This window comes from Mytilus trossulus, unplaced genomic scaffold, assembly GCF_036588685.1.
Source record: "Mytilus trossulus isolate FHL-02 unplaced genomic scaffold, PNRI_Mtr1.1.1.hap1 h1tg000406l__unscaffolded, whole genome shotgun sequence".
Classification (NCBI taxonomy): Eukaryota; Metazoa; Mollusca; class Bivalvia; order Mytilida; family Mytilidae; genus Mytilus; species Mytilus trossulus.
Window position 1 is genome coordinate 1,322,636 of NW_026963350.1, and position 25,114 is coordinate 1,347,749.

General features: G+C 33.2%; 2 protein-coding genes and 1 long non-coding RNA gene across 3 annotated transcripts; all 3 read left to right on the plus strand.

Annotated features, from left to right (window-relative positions):
- Nucleotides 1-5,142: 5,142 nt before the first annotated feature.
- LOC134702166 (uncharacterized) lies at nucleotides 5,143-12,377 on the plus strand. Its single transcript, XM_063563248.1, has 7 exons — nucleotides 5,143-5,206; nucleotides 5,643-5,805; nucleotides 6,852-7,139; nucleotides 8,323-8,389; nucleotides 10,007-10,077; nucleotides 10,714-10,791; nucleotides 11,707-12,377. The coding sequence occupies exons 1-7, from the start codon at nucleotides 5,174-5,176 to the stop codon at nucleotides 11,979-11,981; spliced, it is 975 nt and encodes a 324-aa protein (XP_063419318.1). The 5' UTR covers nucleotides 5,143-5,173; the 3' UTR covers nucleotides 11,982-12,377.
- Nucleotides 12,378-15,900: 3,523 nt separating this feature from the next.
- On the plus strand, nucleotides 15,901-19,770 carry LOC134702143 (uncharacterized). The gene is made up of 3 exons (XR_010104345.1): nucleotides 15,901-16,019; nucleotides 17,964-18,165; nucleotides 19,691-19,770. It is a non-coding gene; the product is annotated as an uncharacterized LOC134702143 (long non-coding RNA).
- A 1,254-nt stretch (nucleotides 19,771-21,024) lies between these two features.
- Nucleotides 21,025-22,293, plus strand: LOC134702159 (uncharacterized). Its single transcript, XM_063563243.1, has 2 exons — nucleotides 21,025-21,185; nucleotides 21,499-22,293. The coding sequence occupies exons 1-2, from the start codon at nucleotides 21,042-21,044 to the stop codon at nucleotides 22,291-22,293; spliced, it is 939 nt and encodes a 312-aa protein (XP_063419313.1). The 5' UTR covers nucleotides 21,025-21,041.
- Nucleotides 22,294-25,114: the final 2,821 nt, after the last annotated feature.

Below are 25,114 nucleotides of genomic sequence, written 5' to 3' on the forward strand. Positions count from 1 at the left end.
TTTGTTTGTTCTCTTAGATCTTTTAAAACAGAGTTGTATCTCTGTGAAATGACCCACACTGATTGTTCCGCATGTCTTCCTGAAAATGCAAGCTCGGACAGCATATCTTTTTTCTTTGTTAGTTCTTTTGTTGCACTGCAGTCATCAATGATATATAATGTTGGATGACCAGCATATTTTTTAAAGAACATTCTTAGTAGTTCTTGTAGCTTCTCTTCTTCACTAAGGGAACCGTTCGCTTCTCTCACTTCAACAATAGGATTAACAATTATTAGATTTTTTGTTTTTGGTTTTCTAACATCACCAATCCATTCACGATTTTTGTATGCTTTGTTCCATTGGATGGTTGGACAAAGTATGACTATATATTTGAAAACTCCACTATATTCTCCTTCTAATAAATCAAGAACAAACTCTGTTTTTCCACATCCTGTTTGTCCACATATAATAGCACAATGGGGATATTTTGGTAATTCATAAAGGGAATCGTTCGCTTCCATTTTTTAAGGGGAACAGTTCGCTTCCATTTTTTAAGGATAACCGGAGTGTATCTCGCTCCGCTCGCTTGCTTTTCTTTCATTTTTTTAAGTAAAAATTGATTTTTTTATTTTTCTCTTAAATCCCACAGAATTCTTTCTCTGTCAGTTCTCCCGGTTTTTTTATTTATTTTTTTTTGGAATTTTTTTGTTGTTTTTTGGGTGTTTTTAATAACGTTTTTTTCCAAAGTAAAAAAAAAATTTTTTTGGGAGTAAGAAAATTTGGTGTTTTTTGGGGTGTTTTTTTGCTTTTTTATGAAAATTTAGGGCTCTTTTACTTGAAATGAGGGTAATTTTTTGGGGGTCAAATTTTTTTTTTTTTTTGGAGGGGGTGCGCTGGAGTCGTTCAAGTACTATACTACTGTGGAATGGTTCATCGGACCTTGACCTCATTTTCTTGTTTCATTGGTCAATGTTTAGTTTTAGTGGTTAATGTTAAGTTTATGTGACAGTTGCAATAAAGTTTTATATTTAGGACTTTCAACATAATATCAATGATAAGTAAAGAAGGCGAGTCATATCAGGGTGTGCACTCTTGTATTTGCAATAGAAAAACGATATAAAAAATAATGTTTCTGTAACATTTTTAAAAAACTCACAAGACACATTAATACTGGAATTGCAGAATAAAAACCAGAGAAATGGGGGTATATTGAGCTGTTACGGTTTTGGTAAACAATAACAGTCTGTCGAAAATTCAGATGAACAACACAAGAATTCAAAATAATTGCAAGTTGTTATCCCTTCAGTTGTGCATATTTATTATATATTTGAAATTAAAAAAACCCCACTGCGATGCACTCGATATTGTTCAAACGTGAAACCATGTTTAAAGTAAGAAATAAGTTTCTAACAGTCCATTTTGTACAATATTAAACAAGTCTCCCGTCTGCGGCCTCGGACCTGTCAAATATTTTAACAGAATGAAAGTTATCGGCTCATATCCTTTACCTCCATAAATAAAGGCAACAGTAGTATGACGAAATACACAAATAACTAAACCATGAGTAAAATTTAAAACGGAAAGCCCCTTGTCAAATGGCAAAATCAAAAGCCCAAACAATTCAAACGAATTGATAACAACTGGCTTTTCCTGACTTGGTACAGCGTTTTTGTAGTTTACCGCTGTTCAAAAGTTCATAGGACGATTCTATATATATATATATATATATATATACAACTCGTCTAAACATCAACCCAACAATGTTAGATCTGTAAATTTGCTCTCGCAAATTTTTGGTTCTTCCCTCGCCGGGATTCGAACCCATGCTACTGTGATATCGTGACACCAAATCGCCTGCACTGTAGCCGTCCCGCTAGACCACACGACCACCTGGGCTCTCAAAAAAAGAGCTCACGGTGGGCATGTGTTACCTTTCCACGTCAGTTTTAATCTAGCGGCGTACTACAGTACATGATATATAAGGCATGAAGATGTTATTGTTACAGATCAGCTAAATTATCTATAGTAAAGGATCCTACAAATTAATGTAAGATACAGTCACAGACAATAATTATGATCATAAGTACGTCTGAGTCAGTGACAACCCTACAACAGATGTATCCATCGGATCGCCATCAATGATGGTGATACATGGCTGTGTACATAATGTATATACAACTCGTTTAAACATCAACCCAACAATGTTAGATCTGTAAATTTGCTTTCGCAAATTTTTGGTTCTTCCCTCGCCGGGATTCGAACCCATGCTACTGTGATATCGTGACACCAAATCGCCTGCACTATAGCCGTCCCGCTAGACCACACGACCACCTGGGCTCTCAAAAAAAGAGCTCACGGTGGGCATGTGTTACCTTTCCACGTCAGTTTTAATCTAGCGGCGTACTACAGTACATGATATATAAGGCATGAAGATGTTATTGTTACAGATCAGCTAAATTATCTACAGTAAAGGATCCTACAAATTAATGTAAGATACAGTCACAGAAAATAATTATGATCATAAGTACGTCTGAGTCAGTGACAACCCTACAACAGATGTATCCATCGGATCGCCATCAACGATGGTGATACATGGCTGTGTACATAATATATATATATATATATATATATAAAAGTCTATAAAAAGGACCAACCAGCAAATTTACTATGTACCGGATCGTCTAGAATAGGCGATACTATGCAGATAAGGAAAACATTATATCAGTCTAAAGATTTGCACAACGGTATACTGATATAAGGTGTTATTAAACGAAAATGTTGTTATAAAATCGTGTTGACAAATATTTCGGCTCAACAAATGGCCTTCTTCTTGTGTCACAAGCTTTAACAATACTGATACATAATGTATAAGGTGTGAAAATAGATCAGGTGATAATACAGGTAAGTTTTGGTCGATTGATTTTAATCCTGAATATCATAATTTAAACAAAACACTTTAAATCAATATACGTGACTGTGTATATTAACAATAAAAATAAGTGAAAACAAAACTGTTAGTATTTCTTATTGATGCCGTTTGGGTGATGTACATTAAGTTCCTTTATCCAAAAGCTTTCCCGAACCTGTCGCTGTAAATCACTCAAGTGAATGTTCTGTTCAATCACTAGAATGTTCATGCGGTTAAAGTCATCAAGTTTGTGATCTGACTGTCTGAAGTGCTGAGAGACTGGAAGAAGTGGCTTCTTAGATATATCACTCCTATGGCCATTGAGGCGTTTGTTGAAAGGCTGCTTTGATTCACCAACATATTGGAGGCCACAAACCGAACATTCTAGTATGTAAATAACATTCATACTTTTGCAGGTAACATTGCAAAATATCTTATAGTTATTTTCGGTTGCCTTACTGTGAAATGTTGACGAATGCTGCATCTGTAAACAGCATTTGCAGCGTTTTTCTCCACACGAACGACATTCTCCAGGAGTACTTCTATTATCAGACACTTCAGCCCGCACTAGTAGGTTCCGTAGACTACTAGGTTGCCTAAAAGCTATCATAGGAGGCTCAGTGAAAATCTTGGACAGTTTGGAATTCTTTTCAACTGATTTCCAATGCTCACGAATGACACCAAAGCTGTTTTTGAGAGATGGGTGATAAGTTAGAACACATGGAGTCCTTTTGCTTTTCTTTTTAACTTTGTATTCCAATAGTTCACTCCTCGGAATTGACTCCGCTTTCTGAAAGCTTTTTTTGATATTTCTGTGTTTGTAGCCCCTTTTTTTCAAGCGAGTTTCAAGTTTACGCAGTTGTCTTTTAGTTGTTTCTGTGTTGGAGCATATTCGCTTGACTCTAAGTGCCTGACTGTATGGAATGCTCTTGGTAATATATATATATATATATATATACGAGTCTAAATTGAAAACTACGTTCAAACCTATGATTGCGTTGGATAAAAACCGCAATTTTTATACGTGTGCATGTCAAACAAATTTCGTTGTAGAAGGATCTAAAAACAGCACAAACAACATTTTCCAAAAGACCAAAATAGTGAAAAAGTATATTTAAACAAAACGCATTTGACTAACAGGTCGAACAACTGATGTTCTTTAACCCTGCTGACTGCCATTGACGATTGCAAAATAAAATTGATCACAAGATTTAACAAAATGGATCTGAATATAAATTTAATACGTCACAGAAAAAAAAATTGTTAAATTGTGGCTACGATGTTGTGCCACAAACATTCGGTGTCAATATTTCTTTAGTACACCAGATCTAGATTTCGACAATATATGTCTATTCAGTGATGTTAGGGATCGAAACGGTATTTGGAAGGCCATATAATTTACTCTCAATTTAAGATTGACTCTTGAATTTTAAGAGACAATATAGGATGAACGGATCATATAAACCGGAGGGAAAATATGATACATGCCCAAACAAAAAATATAAACGAGTCTAAATTGAAAACTACGTTCAAACCTATGATTGCGTTGGATAAAAACCGCAATTTTTATACGTGTGCATGTCAAACAAATTTCGTTGTAGAAGGGTCTAAAAACAGCACAAACAACATTTTCCAAAAGACCAAAAAAGTGAAAAAGTATATTTAAACAAAACGCATTTGACTAACAGGTCGAACAACTGATGTTCTTTAACCCTGCTGACTGCCATTGACGATTATAAACAAGTATAGTAGCATCTAATAGTTTGCCTTATTCTGTAACCATTCAAAACCATTAACTGATATTTGATTCATGTTCAGATAGAAGAATCTTCAATAATGATAAAAATGTTGATATCGTAAGTGGTTTATTTTTATATAATTATCCAGAAGGATAGCTCACGTAGTTTAGAAAATAAAAAAAGAAGAAGATTGATTTCTGTTCTATTAGATTGTTTTGTTGATACAAACTTTGTTGTGTTCGAAACAAAACAATAAACTTGAAATTTGATAAATGAATATTTGTCTGCTTATTTAATTAATTTCTTTTGCTGATTCCAATCTCGTTAAAAATATCATCGGTGAAAATAACATGATATAATTTAGCCCCATATGAATTTTGAAATAATAAGTGCACATTGTAATAAGATTAAAGCTAAACATGCATGAATACTGATTTATATAGCAAATATGTGCCAATATGTACAGGGAGTAAAACCATATAACACACAATAGCTTTTTGTTTATCTATTTTTTTTCAGATTGAAGTGATTCCTTTATCTTTGTATAATGAAATCAGCAGTACTAATTTGGTTTCTTCAAGTAAGTACATTTCAGTGTTTTATCAGATAAGTACATTTTTATTATTTGGCATAAGTATGCTTTTGTTCACACCTCTATGGTCTAGACGCTGGAGCTTTGTCCTTGTATAACTAGATTGTGTAGATTGTTCCTCAAGAGTTATCAACTGAAGACTTTATTTGAAAATAAGGAGATTTTATGTAATGTAGTTGTAAATGATATAAGAGTACCACACAAAAACAGATGCGGACTACGGCTCAGACACAATTAAAACTGTTTACAAAAGATATAAAACTGCAAGGCAAGAGACTAGTTGAAAGATATTTTCCAATCCGACCAGAATTTGTAAGGACTGTTGTAAACATCTCAATATCTCTAAGACTATTTTAAAAATTCTTTGTAGTATTTGTACCTTACCATTTGTTGACCGATTCAGCGAACTTTTAATAATTTACAGGTTATTGCTGTTACGTTTGTATATGAGTTAAAATGTCCAGCGCCAGGTCATTGGCGTCTCAGAGCAAGAAAGTTTTATTGCGGTCAAAGCTATGTGTGTTTGTTGCGTTCTCCAGAGAAATCGTATCGAGAGACCTGTGATGGACTGGATTATAGTAGCACAGGTAATACTGTAAAATAAAATATTTGATATATTCCCCCTATCGTGATAGACTTTTCAATTAAAAAAATTCTGCCTTGATCAATTGCTTCCTTTTTCGATTTTAAGTAATCAAGCCAATAAATTTGGTCATACGGAAGGGGGGGGGGGGGTCATACTGTATCTTTCATTTTTTTTTTACAATTTTTTTCCAGCAATATTATCAATATATAAAAAAATGGACAATATCAAACACATTCCACATTAGTAGTAAATGTAAAGTTACCTCTGATAATTTCCTTTACTTTGGACAGGCACATGCAAATGTCGCAATGCTAGGAATTTATAGATATAATACATCAATCCTTTCAAACCGTAGCAGTCAACAAAATAGGGCAAACGATACCACAGGAATATTCAAACTCATGAATCGAAAATAGAGTGACATTGTCATGGCTAAAACAGAAAAGACAAACACAAACAATATTACACAAAACACAATATAGAAAACTAAAGCTTAGCACCACGAATCCCATCAAGAATGGGTGCTCCGGAAAGATAATCAGACCCTGCTCCACATGTGGCATCGGTAACAAGACAGTAAGTGTTTATTTAAATCAAAAGTCTGTACTCATTCAATACTCATATAGACAGATGAGGAAAGTTCTAGTGTAGAAGATATTTACTTGGCTGGTAAGCCGGAGTCTGGGGTATCCCTGTCCGACTTATTGTTTTTTGCAAGGTGCTTAAACGAATGATGATATAATTGTACTGCGTAATGCATCTACATAACTTACATTGATATTAACACTTTTACAAATTTAAAGGTTTTTTTCCCCTTTTCGTTGACAGTTGTGTTCATTTGACTTCTGCATTCGATGCTTAAATTGCTCACCTAATTTGTGTTTATTGTTATTTTTTTAAGAGTATATGACATATAAATAGTTTTCACAATTACAATCCTAGTATCTATGATGAGTTTATTTACCATTAAGTAGGGATTTTGCTACAATGATTAACCGCTTTACATTACAAAATATTCTCTTCTAATTTCTTTTATATCAATTATAGGCAGCAAACTTGTATTCGAACCATATTTCAACAAAGCAGGATGCAGCTATAAACGGTATCAGCCTTTCCCATTTTCAACAGATGGTAACAATAAGTGTGTGTATCAAAAGTCATTTTGTAATGGAGAGGGTCAAATCGTCCACCGTGAAGGAAGTATGATAAATGATACAACTTGTGGATGCGACCCTTCACAAGGGTACATATTTGTTACTACGCCAAAACACAACTGCTATTGTACACCCTCAGAGGAAGACTGTTCATGTCACAAACTCATTTGTGGTAATGAAGGTAAATATGAACAATTTACTTCACACATATGATGTAAAAGTAAAATAAATTAAAAAAGGCAACAGTAGAATACCGCTGTTTGAAATTTAAAAATCGAATGAGAAAAAAACAAATATTGGTAACAAACTAAACCTGAGGGAAACACTTAAAATATAAGACAAGAACTACGACACAACCGAAACACAGCATTTAAATGTAACACACACAAAAACGAACTATGATATAACATGTTCCTGACTTGATACAAGATATTTTGTTAAAGAAAAAAATATCAAATCCATCAAACGAATTGAAAACAACTATAATCATATTCCTGATGTCGTTAATTCCACTTGATAATGAAGGTTAATGTGAAAATTTTACTTAGAACTACCGAACTCAAAGGAAAATTAAAAACACAAAGTCCCTTATCAAATTTAAAATCAAAAGCTCAAACACATCAAACAAATGGCAAACAACTGTCGAATTCCTGACTGTGTACATTCCAATTAATACTTCTGCTGTATCGGTTTTGTATTCATTTTTGAAAAACAACCAGTAAAAAAATTGCTTAAGCCCAAGAACAAACCGAGGATAATCATTGTATTTGGCCTTCTTAACTGTTTTGGATTCGAGCGTCACTGGTGAGTCTTTTGTAGACGAAACGCGCGTCTAGCGTATATACAAAATTTAGTCCTGGTATCTATGATGAGTTTATTTACATTTTTAGTATAGTTTACTTATTTTGATGCACTTATACATTGCAACTAGCAATATTATGGAGCAGTTAGGTATTAAAATGAAAAACAAACCCCTAATGCAAATGATAAATTATAGCCGAAAACAAAGGAAATGCTAATGTTCGTCTTGTGAAAAAAAATATTATAACCTTTATTACCGACACCCATTTAGTTCTCTCCACATTTAATTATAACATCTTTCAACTTTCTATTAACGAAATATTTGCCTAATTTTAGTAAACTTCACTTGTTGGACGGAATATATGAATGTGCCTGCCAATTGTACTAAACTTATAATAACCAACTGATAAACAATATTTATTCTTAGTAGATTTCACTTGTTGGACGGTATATATGAATGTGCCTGCCAATTGTACTAAACTTTTAACAACCAGCTGATAAACAATATTTGTTCCTGCAGGATGTTTACTCTTATTAATCTAATGTTATCTTTGTCATTACAGCTAACCCGTGTCCCTATATTGGTACTGCTATTCGGAATAAGTCATGTCCAGAAATTATCGTCAGACCGTAAGTTTTAAAACTTTGCAACTGTGAAACACTTCTTGTCTTTCAGTTTTTTAATTAATTACGACTTCCGTTTAATTGAAAGAATTTTATGAAAGATGTATGCTGCTGTTTAAAGGATGTAATATACTGTCATGTGATGTTTGTATTATATTATTTATTAATGCGTTTCTCTGTACTTGTTTTTGTAATTGTTCATACTGTTTACCTGTTACGCAGTGCTGTTATTTCTAGCGTTATTTCGTATCTAAGCCATACAAGATGTATAAGCTGGTGGTAAGGCTAGCATACAACAAGGTTGAATCTACAAGTTTTTCGTAAAATGTCCTGTAACTGGCCAGGAATACGGCAGTTGTTTACCAATATTTCATGTCTATGCATTTTGATGTCTGTTTTTGTTTTCGATTTTTTTCCTCTTATAGTTAATGTGTCTCCTTTTGTTCATGTTGTATAGGATTGCAATCTTGATTTGTTTTTTATCATTCGATCAACAGCAGTAATACTTTTCTACCTCAGGAATAGTTTACCTTAGCTGTATTTGGTAAAAGCTATTCAGCGTTGTACTTTTTTGGCCTTTTTCTACTTTTCTATGATTCGAGCGTCACTGATAAGTCTTTTGTAGACGAAAAGTGCGTCAGGATCGAATACAACATTTTAATTCTATTATCTGTTATGAGTTCATGAGTTAACATGTTATATGCTACTGTTGCGCACATAAATGACAGCAATGCTTTCAAGTATAATGAAAACAATTAGCTAAGATAATTCAGACCATGAACAAGTTTAAAATAGAAATACCGGAACATATTTTTGTTTCTACGTAGTATTTATAAACAAGCTCGTGTTCGGTTTTGTTTACTTTCAGAACGTGATATTATTTTTTTAACTTGAAATATCTTGTTACACTATTAACACCATGTTCAGTTGTGTAATGTGGCTCCTAAATTTAAAATACGGTTAAATAGTTCTTTCTGTACGTACTTTCAAGCCGAAACAAGGAATGATGTCGTATAAACTTTGATATGCAAAGAGTTTAATGGTGTAAACAAGAGGCCCCGAAGCCTATTTACGATACTTCTGGAGTCTTTAACATGTTTAACTTATACAAAAAAAAATGTTATTTGCCGGACTTTTCTTTGACAATAAACGTGATGACGTAACAGCTTAATCCATGAAATATCTTTTAACATATCATATATTCTTCATGGGTTCTTATGCTTCGCCCTTATCTATCTTACCAGCATATTTATATATTTAGGCTTCCGAGTTCGTTACGTGTGAAGATATAATGTTAGAAACTGAACTCTTCGAACTAGTTGTTGTCAGGTTAAGAAATCAACAGATTTCCCATGATTTGTAAAGAGATGTTTAATATATTTCCCCACTGTGTTGGCTCCTAAAACAATGTAAGACTGCACGACTTTATTTTCATTTCAAGTTATCAGAGTTATACGTCTATATGGTAATGATCATATATCTATGGAATAAAGATCATGCGCGTTATGTTCATGTGTGTCTGTATGATCTGAAGCTATTGATCCTTTTTACATGGTCATCAGGTGTGTAATCTTTTACATTGGTTATTGACTAGTTGATATTTTTCTTTATATCCTCAAATAGGTCACCAACAAAAAACTTGTCCTCTCCATTAGAAAACAGATTTAAAGACGTAAGAACTGATTATAACGAAGGTATGTTTGCATTTGTATACAAAGTATCATTGGTTAGCCTCCAAAAAATTAAAAAAGATACCAATATTGAATAAATTTATACGAAAAACAACAAATAACTATTATATCTTTTTAAATAAATACAAAACGTAAAATCTTATAACAAATAAAATAAAAACAGATATCGGAGGGACATTCAAGCTTATAATTTTAGAATAAACTTACAACACCATTGTTTTCAAAGGAAAAGATCAAGTTGAACAGAGTTGAGAAATCAATGTAGCAACACGACTTCAGTATGTATGAACTCGGAAATTGGCTAGACTGGCTGTATTGCCAATGCCAGTGGCAAATGCTACACATGCATCATCATTGTGAATCCAATTAAAGGATACATATAACTTCCATAACAAGACCAGAAAAAAAAACATCCAGCGACATCATTTGAAAAAGTGCTTGTACGATCGGCAGTCTAATGAGGTTTAATTTGGGTTTTGCTGATTAACGTTTTTGTATCCCAAAGTCGGCCTTACCCATCAAAAAGGGAATGCTAGGTTATTTTATATTATTTGTCAGCTTACAATTTTTTTTTCATAACAAAGCATAGTTATCTTTATATCGTTTAATGTAAACCTTAAACAAAAATGTTCTTTTCAGGTAGAAATCATAAACTAAACTGTATTTACTTTACCGTAGCATTGCTGATTGTCTTTACCATTGTTTTACCGTTATACGGTAAGTATACACGTAAAGTCAGATGAAAATATGACAAATTCTTCTTCAACATCACCTGTTGCGTTACTCCTGTCCAGTGATATGACTATCACATAACTTCGTCATTTCGAAATTAAGTAAGTGTGTTTACAAAAGGGTAATCCAGTATAAATACTTAAAACTCTTTTCATATGAAATTACTAAACAATTTACATGTTGTTGGTTTTTTTATTATATACACTGCATCTGTAGAGGTTATCTAACGCGTTGTTTTCATTTTTGAAGCATCGAATATTTATATAAGGCCTACACAATTCTTTGTAATGTAAATACTGTATATGGCGACATCCTCTTCTTATAAAAACAGTTATTTCTGTCTTGATATTCAACATGTTCAAGCTGTGGTAACGTCATTATCTGGCCAACAAATATTTTACTTATTTCTTTATTAATCGTGAACGAGTCTAGAACATTGTATCTCACAATTCAAAATTATAATATTCATATTCATATTCCACAACCTCATATATTTAACTAATGAACAAACTCACTTTTTATATACATGGATGTGGTCAAGTTTCCGTCATAGCTATCATATAATTTCGAGTACAAACATTGTTGACAGTGTACTTCAATCACAATGTACTTTATTATAAAGAATAATTCGTGAATCCTTGACAAGTATAAAAATAATAGCATAAACTGCAACGAGAAATAATATTTATGGATCAGTCATTATCATTTTGCCTTAAGTTTTGTTTTGTTTACAAATTTAAAAATCTAATAAGCTGTGCATTCTTATCTTTGTATTATGCGAACATAAACAGTGATTTTTCTGCTGCCATGAATGTTTCTCTGATATATGTCGTCCCTCTTTTATGTGATTGATATGGCACTTAATTGAAGTTTGATAAATAACATTGGTTGTACTTGTAGGTTTATCAGAGTGGCCTGATGCATTTTATTGTTCGTTTGAATGGATAGTAGATCGCCTGCATATTATTAAAAAGTTAAACATGTTAAAAGAAGAGGAAAAAGCTAAAATTGAAATTAGGAATCTAATGGAAACACTTTTAGATGGCGGAGAAGACAAGTATGATCAATTCCTCAAAGCTTTAAACGCATTCAATGAATATAAACATCTCGCAAAACTAATACAAGATACAGAAATTACATCTGACGATAGAAAAAAACTTTCTAAATTGCACTGAAAGAAGTAATTAAAACGTATATAGTTATATATTTTGAAGGTAAATGCAGAAAGAATGATCACAGCGACAGAAGTAAATTTTTAACAAGTAGCCCGACTCCCTCATCTGAAAATTGATTCTTCAATGTTTTAAATCTGACAGAGTCCAACTAAAACATTTCTTCTTTGGTCGTATGTTTTTATTCTAGTTAATGTATTAGACTGTGTATTCCTCTTTTGATGTCTAAAATTTTATATGTTTGAGCTTTTGATTTTTGCCATTTGATTAAGGACTTTCCGTCTTGAATTTTCCTTGAAGTGCGGTATTTTTGTGATTTCACTTTTGAATTTCTTTGTGTTATATTCCTTTAATTTTATTTATGAAAAACAATCAATCCTAATGTATCAAATAATAACTAAAAATCCAATCTACTTTGTGGGTTGTCATCGTATATCCAGATGACATTTACTTTTATACAAATATGAAAGGATTACGATAACGATAGAGAGGATAAACTGCTTTCACTAAAATATTATTTCGAATTTACATGCGATATGATGCGAAGAGTTATATCATTTTTTTGTGGTTATTAACACAAAATAATTCAGATGATATAAACACAATTTAAAATTGGTAATTGATTATATGATTAAATGTTATTGGACATCGATGTTAGGTGTCTCTAATAGATTGAACAAATCTTAAGACATATAATTTTGTTTGAGTGTTTGCTGTTTTTTGTTTTGTGTAAACTATTCGATTGCGGATACGTTGATTTCTACAGACTTTGTATTCAAGCATATGTGTGTATTTAAAGAAACATGATTGTTCATCAACTTAATAAATATAAATCCATTTCCATTTTATTGATCTGATATCTTCTTTGTTTATTTCATATAATGCCTGTAAATTCATAAAATTGATCTGATTTATTCTTTCTTTGTTCGATGTAACGCCTGAAGAAATTGTGCTGATTCTTGTGTAATTTGTGTAAAACAATTACTTACAATTGAGTATCTTTTCGTTTCGTTTTCGTTTACGTAAATGACATATTACAAACCGATAACAGATGGGTAGAAAATAAAAACACTCATACATAACTTCGTGTATAATGCTTGAAGATCGGAAACTGTCTTGGTATGTGTGTTGGACCTTATTCAGTGGGCATTATAGTAACAAAATGTTTTCTAAACACTGAAAACTTGATCTTCTGATTTTTTGTACCATTTAAGTATTTCACTAAAGTTCTTCCTAAAAAAGAGGTAACATCTTAATTTCCTTATATTTAAAGCTCCTCTTCACATACTAAGAATATAATAAATGGTTTCAAGTTTAAAAACACATCAATTGAAACCATAACTTCAAAGAAGATATGGATTCTAATGAGGACTAAACCAGAGCATAGGCCAAACGAGAAGAAGTTGAACTAAACATTATTTTCATAATGGGTAAATGCAATCAGACACTTGATAAAAAACGTGGAATTCCAAAGTTGAAAAACTGTTGAATAATCGACCGAAGGTTGTATTCCAAAGCAGATAAGGTGTGAATCCTATGTCATCTTTTCACGATATATATCTTGTTTTTCTTGCGGATGCAACCTCAAATAATATTTTCTTTGTATGTAAATGTTTATACTACGAGTATCATGTCATAATAGGCATAAATGGGCACTCTGGTAATCCCACATACAAAGAAATCTCATTTGACCTGGCTGAGAAGTTGATGAATCAGTAATATATCATGGCTACATTGAACGGAAATTACGAGGACCAAATATGTTTGTATTGGATACCTAATCTTCACAAACATTCATACACACAATGGTACTTTGCAGTGTTCTACAAAGTAATTGTCAATTAGATTGACAAAAAGTCTGTCAGCAGTGCAAAACTGCGAATTCAAACTGTTTACTTACTTAGTGGTTTTAACCATATCTGTATTCTAAAATAACTTTGAAGAACTTCTTGATAATTCTTAAAGAGGGGCAGAAGATACCATAGGGGCAGTCAAACTCATTGATCGAAAATAAAACTGACAACGCCATGGCTTAAAAAAAGACAAATAATAGTACACAAGACACAACATAGAAAACTAGTTATCAATCTTTGTCTGAAATGAATTTATCGAATTTATGAATTTTCAAAAGGTGAAAAACTTTATTAAAATTATAAGAAAATTTTGGAACAAACTGCAAAAAGACAAACGATGCAGTGACACTTTTACTCAAATGCCTATTATATCATATAAACGTAACAATAATATAAAAGATTACCTTGCGAAAGGAGGGTAACAGTTGGAAGACTTGAAAAGGGACCCCAGAGGGACCATGCTTAAACAATTTTAAAAGTAAAACTAGACTAAAACACTGGTAGTATTAATCTGAATTATAGGCAACAGACTTATGAGTATGAGTAAGCAAAAAACGATGTTAAGTCTTGAAATTTATTACGAATGTTGTTTGAAGGAATCGCATTTCATTATAATGACAAGAGATCAGGAGATCAAGATATTACTGTAAACCAACTTATTTTCGCGGATTATTTATTTCGCGTTTTACCCTTTCTTGACCACTTTGCGGTTATTTAATTTCGCGATTATCTGATTTACTTGATGAAGTTTATTAAGGTAAGATCAGAGATTGACATATTCATGATATTCGCGACGATTTATATTCGCGTTATTTTTCTACTCGCGAAAGTCGCGAAAATAAATCGCTCGCGAAAATAAGTTGGTTTACAGTAATCTGTTGAATTATTCATCTCATGTATATCATTAGTAATTTGCATATTAATCTCAGTGTATATTTTTAAAATCTGAGTGTGTAATTTTGAATTTTCAGTGTGTGATTTTCATTTTTTTAAATCTCAGTGTGTAATTTTAAAATCTCAGTGTGTAATTTTAAAATCTCAGTGTGTAATTTTAAAATCTCAGTGTGTAATATTGATTTCAAAGTGTGTTATTTTACGTTTTTTAAATCTCAATGTGGTTTTTTTTTTAATTCTCAGTATGTAATTTTTTCGAAAAAAGGGTTTAAACATAGTTTTTACGAGAACGGCTTGTCATAGGTTATGTCAAAGAACGTCTGAGTAAATATATTTATTTACGTCAGGCGTATGAATTTTCCAGTTAAGGTAGCGGGCTAATTGTAATAACAATAGAGTAAGAAGTTCCGTTAGTATTTAAAGTCGTGCGTGCACGAGAAAAGTTATCGACAAGGGTGGAGACCATCTGACGAGTAGTGTATTTGTGTATAGGAAGATTTGTGTATAGGAAGATTTGTAATGTCCGACACTGAAGTATCCATACCAAGTAAGGAGTCCCTTGAACCAGATAAAAATTCCGACGAAGACGTTTGTAATGCCGATTTGTTTTCATTGTTCACGACCTACATGAACACCAAGTTGGCAGGGATTGAGAGAAACTTGGACGACAAAACCCACAGCCTTGCTAAGAAGTCGAAGAAAGTCGAGACCACGTTCCGTTTTAAAGGGAACCAAATACAGTTTGAGTTAAATTCTGACATTATAGACAGTATTGACAGAGCCGTAGAATACATTGACAATAAGAGGCCCGCTAGATCTACGAAGCTTCTTGAAGAGTCCAGTAAAGTACTGAAGAAGCGTAACAAGCTGAACCGGATAGCCGATAAGTCGGAAGGTGGCTGGAACACAGTGCAAGAGTATTTATCATATGACGTTGCCAGTAACTCTGAGGATGAAAAATGTATTAGAGCGGCGGAAACTAGAGCAGTTAGGAAAATAAAGACGACAAAGACAAAGAAAACACAAGGCCGTAAAAGACCCGCTGAAGCAGCAGGAGCACCCAGTCATGGTACAAATAATGGCGGCAGCTTTATTCCTACTATTTCTACACAACAGCCCTTTCGTGGCAGCCAGGGCCAAGCTGGCCCGAGTAGACAAGCCAAGGTCGGAGACATGTGCTATTCATGTGCCAACTTTGGGCACTGGGCTAGAGATTGCCGAGCTAAGGACAAAAAATCTGGATACAGAGGAGGTGCCGTTTAAAGAGTATGGACCACACAGTGACATTTTTCAGGTACATAATAATTTAAACATGCTTAGCTCTTATTGTGATTATGAAGAGGGTTTCAAAAATATTTATGTAAAAGGTAGATTACAAAAATCTCTTACTTTTTGGCAAAATATCGGAGCATCTAATCTTATTCTTGATGTAATTGAAAACGGGTATAAAATCCCAATGAGAAATGAACCAGATTTTACAAAATAATAAATCTGCTTTCATGCATGAAAAATTTGTTGATTCGGCAATTGAAGATCTTGTTATTTCAGGGTCAGCCGAGGTTGTTACCGTTAGACCACATGTAATAAACCCGCTAACGGTATCTGTCAGTTCGAAAGGTAAAGAAAGGTTAATATTGGATTTACATCATGTTTATGAACATGTAGTTTTGAGTAGAATTAAATTTGAAGATTTGAAAACAGTCAGTCAATATATTAAGTCTGAGAGTTTTGGGTTTATTATTGATTTAAAGTCGGACTATCATCACCATGCACACAGACAATATTTAGGTTTTCAATGGAAAAACAAGTTTTATGTTTTTACAGTACTTCCATTTGGTCTGAAAACAAGTGGTTATATATTTACTAAAGTTATAAGACCGTTAGTTAAGAATTGGCGGAAAGACGGGATAAAAGTAGTTGTTTATTTAGACGACGGGTTCGGTGTAGCTGAAACGTCTGATATATGTACTTTACATTCTCAAAAAGTGAAAACAGATCTAATTAATTCAGGATTTGTACCTAACAAAGATAAGTGCAAATGTAACCCATCGCAGGATTTAGAGTGGTTAGGTTTTCACTGGGATTTGAAATTGGGAAAACTTTCAGTTCCAGACAAAAAATTAAGTGATATTGTTCAGTTATGCAATTTATTACAAACAGGTTCACGAGTTAAAATCAGAGATTTAGCTGGATTTTGCGGTAAGATTATCTCATTGAAGCCTGCTTTTGGTAATGTCACACAGATTATGACGAGAAATATTTTCTCGGAGATCAATCATCGTAAGCATTGGGATCAATTTGTAAATATTTTTACCTTCCCAGATTGTATTGAAGATTTGAGATTTTTGCAAGAGAATATTTTATCGCTAAAACCTTCTGATTTGTTTAATATTTATTCAGATTTTCATGTATTTACGGACGCGAGTGGCACAGGCGCTGGTGGCTTTGTCTCAGATACAGCTTATGTTTTTCACAAGATGTGGTTAAATCATGAGAAATTTAGAAGCTCCACATGGAGAGAGCTAAAAGCGATACAAGTATGCTTAAAATCTTTTAATAAAGCACTTAGAAATAGTACGGTTACTGTACACACAGATAATCAGAATGCTGTGAGTATAGTGCGGAAAGACAGTAAGGTGCCCGGGTTACAGAACTTAGCTTTAGACATTTTTAATATTTGTGTTTTACATAAAATTTCTTTACACGTCCTTTGGATCCCTCGGGAGCAAAACGAAAAAGCTGATTTATTAAGTAGAATAGTAGATGTAGATAATTGGGGTGTTTCCCCTGAATTTTTTAGATTTGTGGATTTGATGTGGGGCCCACACAGTTTTGATAGATTTGCGTATACTGAAAACGCAAAAACTAAAAGATTTAGTTCGATTTATTGGAACCCTGGTACATCAGCTGTAGATGCTTTCACAAGTAATTGGTCTTATGAAAACAATTGGTTAGTACCTCCAGTTTCGCTAGCATCTAAGACAATCAACCATTTAGTTAAGTGCAGAGCAAAAGACACTTTGGTTGTCCCTAGATGGCCTTCGGCACCATTTTGGCCTTTACTGTTTAACGAGAATTTATGTTACAAGGAATACGTGGAAGACGTATTAGAATTTCATTAGAACGAGAGAATTTTTGTACCTGGACATAACTTGAATTCAATATTTGCAAACGGGAAATTTTCTGGTACAGTTCTAGCAGTAAAACTAAATGCTAATATTTAAAAACTTTTTTGTAGAAAACGTTCGTCACTGGACATGGTATTATTTGGTCATCGGACTATGTTTGTACAGATGTACTTTGTCACCGGACCTACACTGGAAGTGTACTTGCCTACTTGGTCACTGGACCCCTGAGAAGTATTTTATTTGGTCATTGGACCTTTTTTGTGTTCACCACTGGGTGATAGTTGGTCACTGGGCCACATCTGGCCATTAGAGGTAATTATATTTATATATTTAAGTTGATTCAATGTTTTCCTTTTAAAAAATGTTAAAAGAAGGTTTTGTTTGTAGAAAATGTTTTCATCCGGATTTTGGGATGACAGTGACCGTGTACAAAGTTCAGAATTGAAAAGACTTCTATTTCATTTACGTTCCATGGTAATTGATTCGAGAGCAAAGACAACCGTTTCCAAGTATGCTAACGGTTTTAAAAGATTTTTAGCATGGGCACAAAAATATCCAGAAATAGATTCAATCCTACCTGCAAGTGAATTGTACGTAAGCCTTTATTTACAACATCTAATGCAGACAGTAAAGCATTATAGTTCAGTTGAAGCGGCTTTCTACAGTATTAAGTGGGCACACAAGTTAGCAAATTTAGTTGATCCTTGCGAGTCTGATTTAGTTCGTAGTATAGTAGAATCTTCGAAACGGATTTTGAATAGGCCTGTACAGAAGAAAGAACCAATAGATGCTACTATTATAAAAACTTTTTTTAATAGATTTAGTAATCCCAGGACACTTAGAGATTTGCGATTATTATCTATTTGTACGGTTTCATACGCAGGATTCTTTAAGGCCAATAATCTGACTTTCAAACCAGAACATTTAGAAATTTTTATCTCTAGCAGCAAGACAGACTGTTACAGGAAAGGAAAAAGCGTTGTTATAGCTAAAACGAATACACCATTTTGTCCTGTAGCAATTTTGTTAGATTACATAAAAGCAGGTGACATTGTTTTGACTTCTGATATGTATATTTTCAGATCAATTGTTTATGTTAAGAAATATAACAAATTTGTTTTAAGAAAAAAATAATGCAAAACTGTCATATACACGTGCAAGAGAAATTGTTAAAGCAGCACTTTCTTTCATTGGTTTAGATGCCAAAATATTTGGCCTTCATAGTTTAGATCAGGCGGTGCTTCTGCAGCCGCAAATAATGGAATTTCAGATAGACTCTTTAAAGCGCACGGTCGTTGGAAAACCGAAAACGCAAAAGATGGATACATTGCTGATAATCTTGATAAACATTTGTCTGTTTCTAGAAAACTCGGCATCTGACATGCTTTCTTTGTACACTCGAAGATGGTCACCGCACCTGACAGTCTCTATAATGGTGTTTTCTTTATTAATACAGAAACAATTTCACTGCAAATAATTGATACATACGTATTAATTTTTCGTAGTTGGTATTAGGTTGTCGTTGGAAAATAAGGAGCCTAGAGTATATAAATAATTTATTTTCGGTTGAACAGAGTGAATTGAGAAAATAAATATATTTATTTACGTCATGCGTATGAATTTTCCAGTTCAAGTAGCGGGCTAGTTGTAATAACAATAGAGTAAGAAGTTCCGTTAGTATTTAAAGTCGTGCGTGCACGAGAAAAGTTATCGACAAGGGTGGAGACCATCTGACGATTAGTGTATTTGTGTATAGGAAGATTAATCTTCAGTATAACAGTTCATGCCTTATATATATGTAGAGTTCATATTTTAATTATGCGCTTTTCTTTTGTAGATCGTATGTTAATTGAATGAACTGATGTCATTGTGTATTATTTGAATGAACTGATACCATAGTGGTGAAAACAATTTGAGGACATTTGTCTTGTGTTTATTTGTTTAATAAATTATGAAGATGGTCACCGCACCCGACAGTCTCTATAATGGTGTTTTCTTTATTAATACAGAAACAATTTCACTGCAAATAATTGATACATACGTACTATTTTTTCGTAGTTGGTATTAGGTTGTCGTTGGAAAATAAGGATCCTAGAGTATATAAATAATAGAATTAAAGTCCTGTACTTAAATTAAGTTATCACGGTGCGCTGTACTATTACATTGGTTGGTTATTAGTGAGTTTAAGAAAACTCAAATTTCATTGGTGGTTAGTGAACCATACAATTTGACGTCACGATCCTTTTTTAATTCGGGTCCAACAGTAGAGGCTGCTTAAATAACTTGTTATCAGAGGAAAATTATATTCAGCAAAAAATTGTCAGGGAGTATTTTATTTTATATTATAATTTTTGAGAGGATGTTATAGCTGTACGCACATTAACAAGGAGTCGTGCAATGGAAAAGACAAATATTGACGTTATTTATCCAAAAAACAAGGATACATGTACACGTGTGTGGTTCGACCACATGGCTGAAATCAAAGTTAATTTTATTTAATTTTCTTTAAGTGCCAACAGTTTGGTTTAGATTTGAGTCTCTTTCAACAGGGAAAAAGTAAAGTAGTAAAACTGATGTTTACTTTGAAACAAGGATACATGTAAAAGACCTACAGAAGCACAAGGCGAGCACATGGTTTATTGAATTTTCTTTCAATGATTTTTCGTTGCCGTTGCTAATTTTCAAATGTAAATAGATGGTAAATATGCTTCTTGGTAACATGTTAGGACTACCAGAATTAGAAAAAAAATATTTTATCTGACGAGTTTTGAAATAACCTTTCGTGTTGGTATGCGAACCGGTGCCATGGGAAAATATTCAATTCGTTGATTAATTGTGTCCATTATCATGTGAAAGGAGAATATCATCGTGGCTACACGCCCACATTAATGTGTTTCAATACTTGAATATATAAGACGCGTCCTGGTCCGCATACTTAATTTAGTTATTGTTTATAAACACACTTAATACACCTTATCGCTATTTGTCCGCCATTGTTTGATATCACACAGGTTCCCGTAAAATGTTGACGTCATAAAACAAAATATGTGACGCCACAATGGAAAAGTGATTGTTGTTAACGTCAAAAGTTCAAGCGGATGGGTCAGCCGGGATTAGCGATAAGGTTTATGGAATGTACCCATAATGCTTTGTATTGTTATTAAAGCCAGCTTTATACATGGTGTCAGATGTGGGAACGTATGCATTACATGTATGCATATTATTGCAAACTTCTGTTCGAGGAACAAGAATCCACATTAATAATAAATACACTAGTCTCCGTTGTTTCGCCTTCTATGAAAGAGTTTCACCGGTGTACAAGAGGTCAATTGGTACTTAATGTAAACAATAACATCAACATAATAATTATCGAATATAGGTGTTCCTGATGGATAATGGAGTATAGAGTTACTTGAATTTCAAGCAACCTTATTAATTGTACTGTCTTCTTTTAAATAAAAAACCGGTCACAGCCTATTTAATCTAATTTAGCTATTTTGTGATACATCAGTATTTTGCTAAGTATATTAATTACACGTCACATGTGTGATATTTTCTACTGGACATTTAATCAAGCAATAATCAATCTGGATTAACCGAATATTCAGACAGTGTTATATTTTTTAATTCTAGTTATTCTTTTAGGAGTCATGTCAGCACAGCTCAGGCGGTCTGCCAGGAAAAGGAAATTTGCCAATAGTGGCTGCTGCATCAGCAAGGAAAAATGCTAACCAGAGAGTACCTGACACTATGTCAGTAACTGCACCACAGTTGCCTACAGTTGATACTGGTACACCATTCATACCCATTACTAGTTCTACTGGTACATACCCAATGTTTTCACAGACAGGGGAAGGCATATATACCAGCGCAAGTACAGGGCCAGTCGATATGACAAGCACAGCTAATACCCTGTTATACTCAAGAGTACCACTACCAGACCAAAGAGTGTGCAACATTATTACCAGTCAAGATCCTCCAGAACATTCCTTAGGTAATGCTAATGGTGCCTCAAGTTTTACAATGCCATTTAGTACTTTTGATCACCCTATTCAGATACCCAGCATGCATGCTAATATTGCTTTTAATGTTTCTCAAAGTATTAGAGAAAAAATTATTAAAAGGGAATTTATTGATTTAGGCATTTTGTTAATTAACAATACTCAACAGGCTACACAAAAGCTTGTTTTTAGAGGAGGTGAATTTATTGTGCAAACAGAAAATATGCAAAACAAAATTGGGTCTATTGACCAATGGACATCAGCATTTATCATTTGTGTTAGTGTATATTGTACTGTGCATTCAGGTAGATTACAAGAATTACTTAAATACATGTCAGTTGTACGTTTGGGTGCAAAAAGAAATCCTAATAATTTAGGTTGGAAGTTATATGATGAGCAATTTAGGTTGCGAAAAACACTGGATCCGGCAAGTTCATAGGCTATAGTAGGTCCAGAGCTTTGGTTATTATATATGGCTGATAGTATTGGCACACAAAATTTGGAAGTACATGTAGTTTCTTCTGGTTAAAATACATTTTCTGCTAATAGAAATGTGGTTAAAACGTCGAAGTGCTATGCCTTTAATTATAAGGGAAAATGTTTCAATTCATTTTGTCAATGTAGTCATGCATGTATACAATGTCATGGTGATCACTCAGTTATAAACTGTCAATTCCAGCAATATAATTTGCCTTCGCAAATAAGACCAAATCAACAGCTAGAACGACCCCAGCAGGAATACCAGAAGATTTAAACATTAATTTCAAACTATAATTGGGTCCCTTGTAGATAGTTCAGTTGCCCAAAGTACATGTACCTAAACAACATATCAAAGAGGTGTATTGGCCTTTAATGAGTTCAGAAAATTGTTTGGTTTATAAATGTATGACCAATACCATTGTATGGATTGTGCAATTTTTAGCATATTTGTTTCAAGCAAATTACTCGCATTCCTCTATTAAGTGTTTAGACTATTAATATTATCCACTTGTGGCAGGGGTATCATCAGTGAGCAGTATCAAGCAGTTTCACTTGTTTGTTCCTCCAGTTATGCAGTTAAGTTGTTCAAAGCTGCCTATTAATTAGCAGTAAGTTATAGAAAGGGTGGGACTAACCTCTGTCTTGACAGATTAAATACAGAAATTTGGTGTCAAGGGAAATCGGGCATGGTTACAAGTCAGCTTCGAAGACAAATAAGAATAATAAAAAATATAACATCCTCCAGTCGTAAATTCCTAGTCGTACATGTAGGTGCTAATGATTTAGGGAATATAAAAACTAAAGACTGAAGAGAAAAGTTGATACAAGCTATGACCTTTATTTCAAAGGACTTTCCTAACACTAAAATTGTGTGGTCCCATGTTGCCTCGTTTAAATGGAGATATTCTAATGTTGGTAAGGTAATGGAAAGTGTAGATACAGGGTTAATAATGCAGTAGCTAACTATATATTGGAATCAGGTGGTTATTGTTTAATATGCTATCCAAACATTTCTAGGACTGAAAAAATGTATAAATCTGATGGGGTGCATTTGTCTGTTATAGAAAATAACAATATTTAAAAAAAAAAGAGTTTTTCATGCTTAAAACCAATGGTCATGTTTTCCCCTCTACTGATATATAAGTATGAAATATGTTGTTTTGTTTTGTGTTTTTGTCTCAGTGATATAAATACAATATTGTAACCTAAGACAAACTTTGTATAATTGATCTTGTGTAAATTTTTACTGTAGATATATACAGTTTTTTACGATTTTTTTAGCAACTTTTCTAGTACATGTAGTTACATGTACATGTAACTTGAAGTTTGCTTTGATTTATTGTGGATGTATTTGGCTCACAGCTTGGCAGCGAACCTCCATTATATGGCGGTTGACAATGAATCATTATTCTGTTTCACTGTCAATCTGACATAATTCGCTGCATCAAAAAACATTTTGTTTTATGAATAGGATCATTTACTACAGATCTAATTGAACAATGTAAGGGTTTCGATCCATCACCTGTGTTCCCATGGTGATTTCCAAATTGTTTTAATCCTATCTTCAGTTACCATTATCTGTGGTAGTAATTTATATATATATATATGACAGTACGGTTGCCATAATCAGCAATATGCGGGTAACCTCATTTTTCAGTTATATACAACATGTATAAATTATGAGAATAATAATATTAAAGGGTGTGGCCAAATACTGCCAATTTGTTGTTTGGTTTTAATAAGCATCTGGGATAATAGAATTTAAGTACGGTGCGCTGTACTATTACATTGGTTGGTTATTAGTGAGTTTAAGAAAACTCAAATTTCATTGGTGGTTAGTGAACCATACAATTTGACGTCACGATCCTTTTTTAATTCGGGTCCAACAGGAGAGGCTGCTTAAATAACTTGTTATCAGAGGAAAATTTTATTCAAAATCCCTCCCTCCTCCCAAAATGTATATTTATTGTAAATACAATGTATTAGAATAAGATACTGCCTGTGTTGTAATCTATAATTTCAGGTGATGTTTCAGTTGTCATTTGTTTGAACACCCATATGTAGTTGGCCAAATGGACAGACAGGACCTGTGAAGAAGTCTGATCGAAGTATCAAACCTTCCAACAAAGACTTTGAATTTATTAGGCCTGTGATTTGCATAATTCGCTTCACCAAAAAACATTTTGTTTTATGAATAGGATCATTTACTACAGATCTAGATGAACAATGTAAGGGTTTCGATCCATCACCTGTGTTCCCACGGTGATTTCCAAATTGTTTTAATCCTATCTTCAGTTACCATTATCTGTGGTAGTAATTTATATATATATATATATATGACAGTACGGTTGCCATAATCAGCAATATGCGGGTAACCTCATTTTTCAGTTATATACAACATGTATAAATTATGAGAATAATAATATTAAAGGCTGTGGCCAAATACTGCCAATTTGTTGTTTGGTTTTAATAAGCATCTAGGATAATTTATTTTCGGTTGAACAGAGTGAATTGAGAAAATAAACGGTATTAATGTTACCCTAATACACGGAGAGTTGTTATTGCTTAAACTTTAAAAATAAAGACAGATAGAAAAGTATAAAGAACTACTTTTATTGACATTAAAGCACGAATTAAATGTTTGTATACTCTATAGATTGCCTTTAAATCAGGATAAATGATAACATAACATAAGCCATTGCTTTATGCCTTAAACCATATTTTATTAAAACTTGGGATAATTCAGGTTTGATTAGTCTTCAAAAAAAGGAATAAGACAA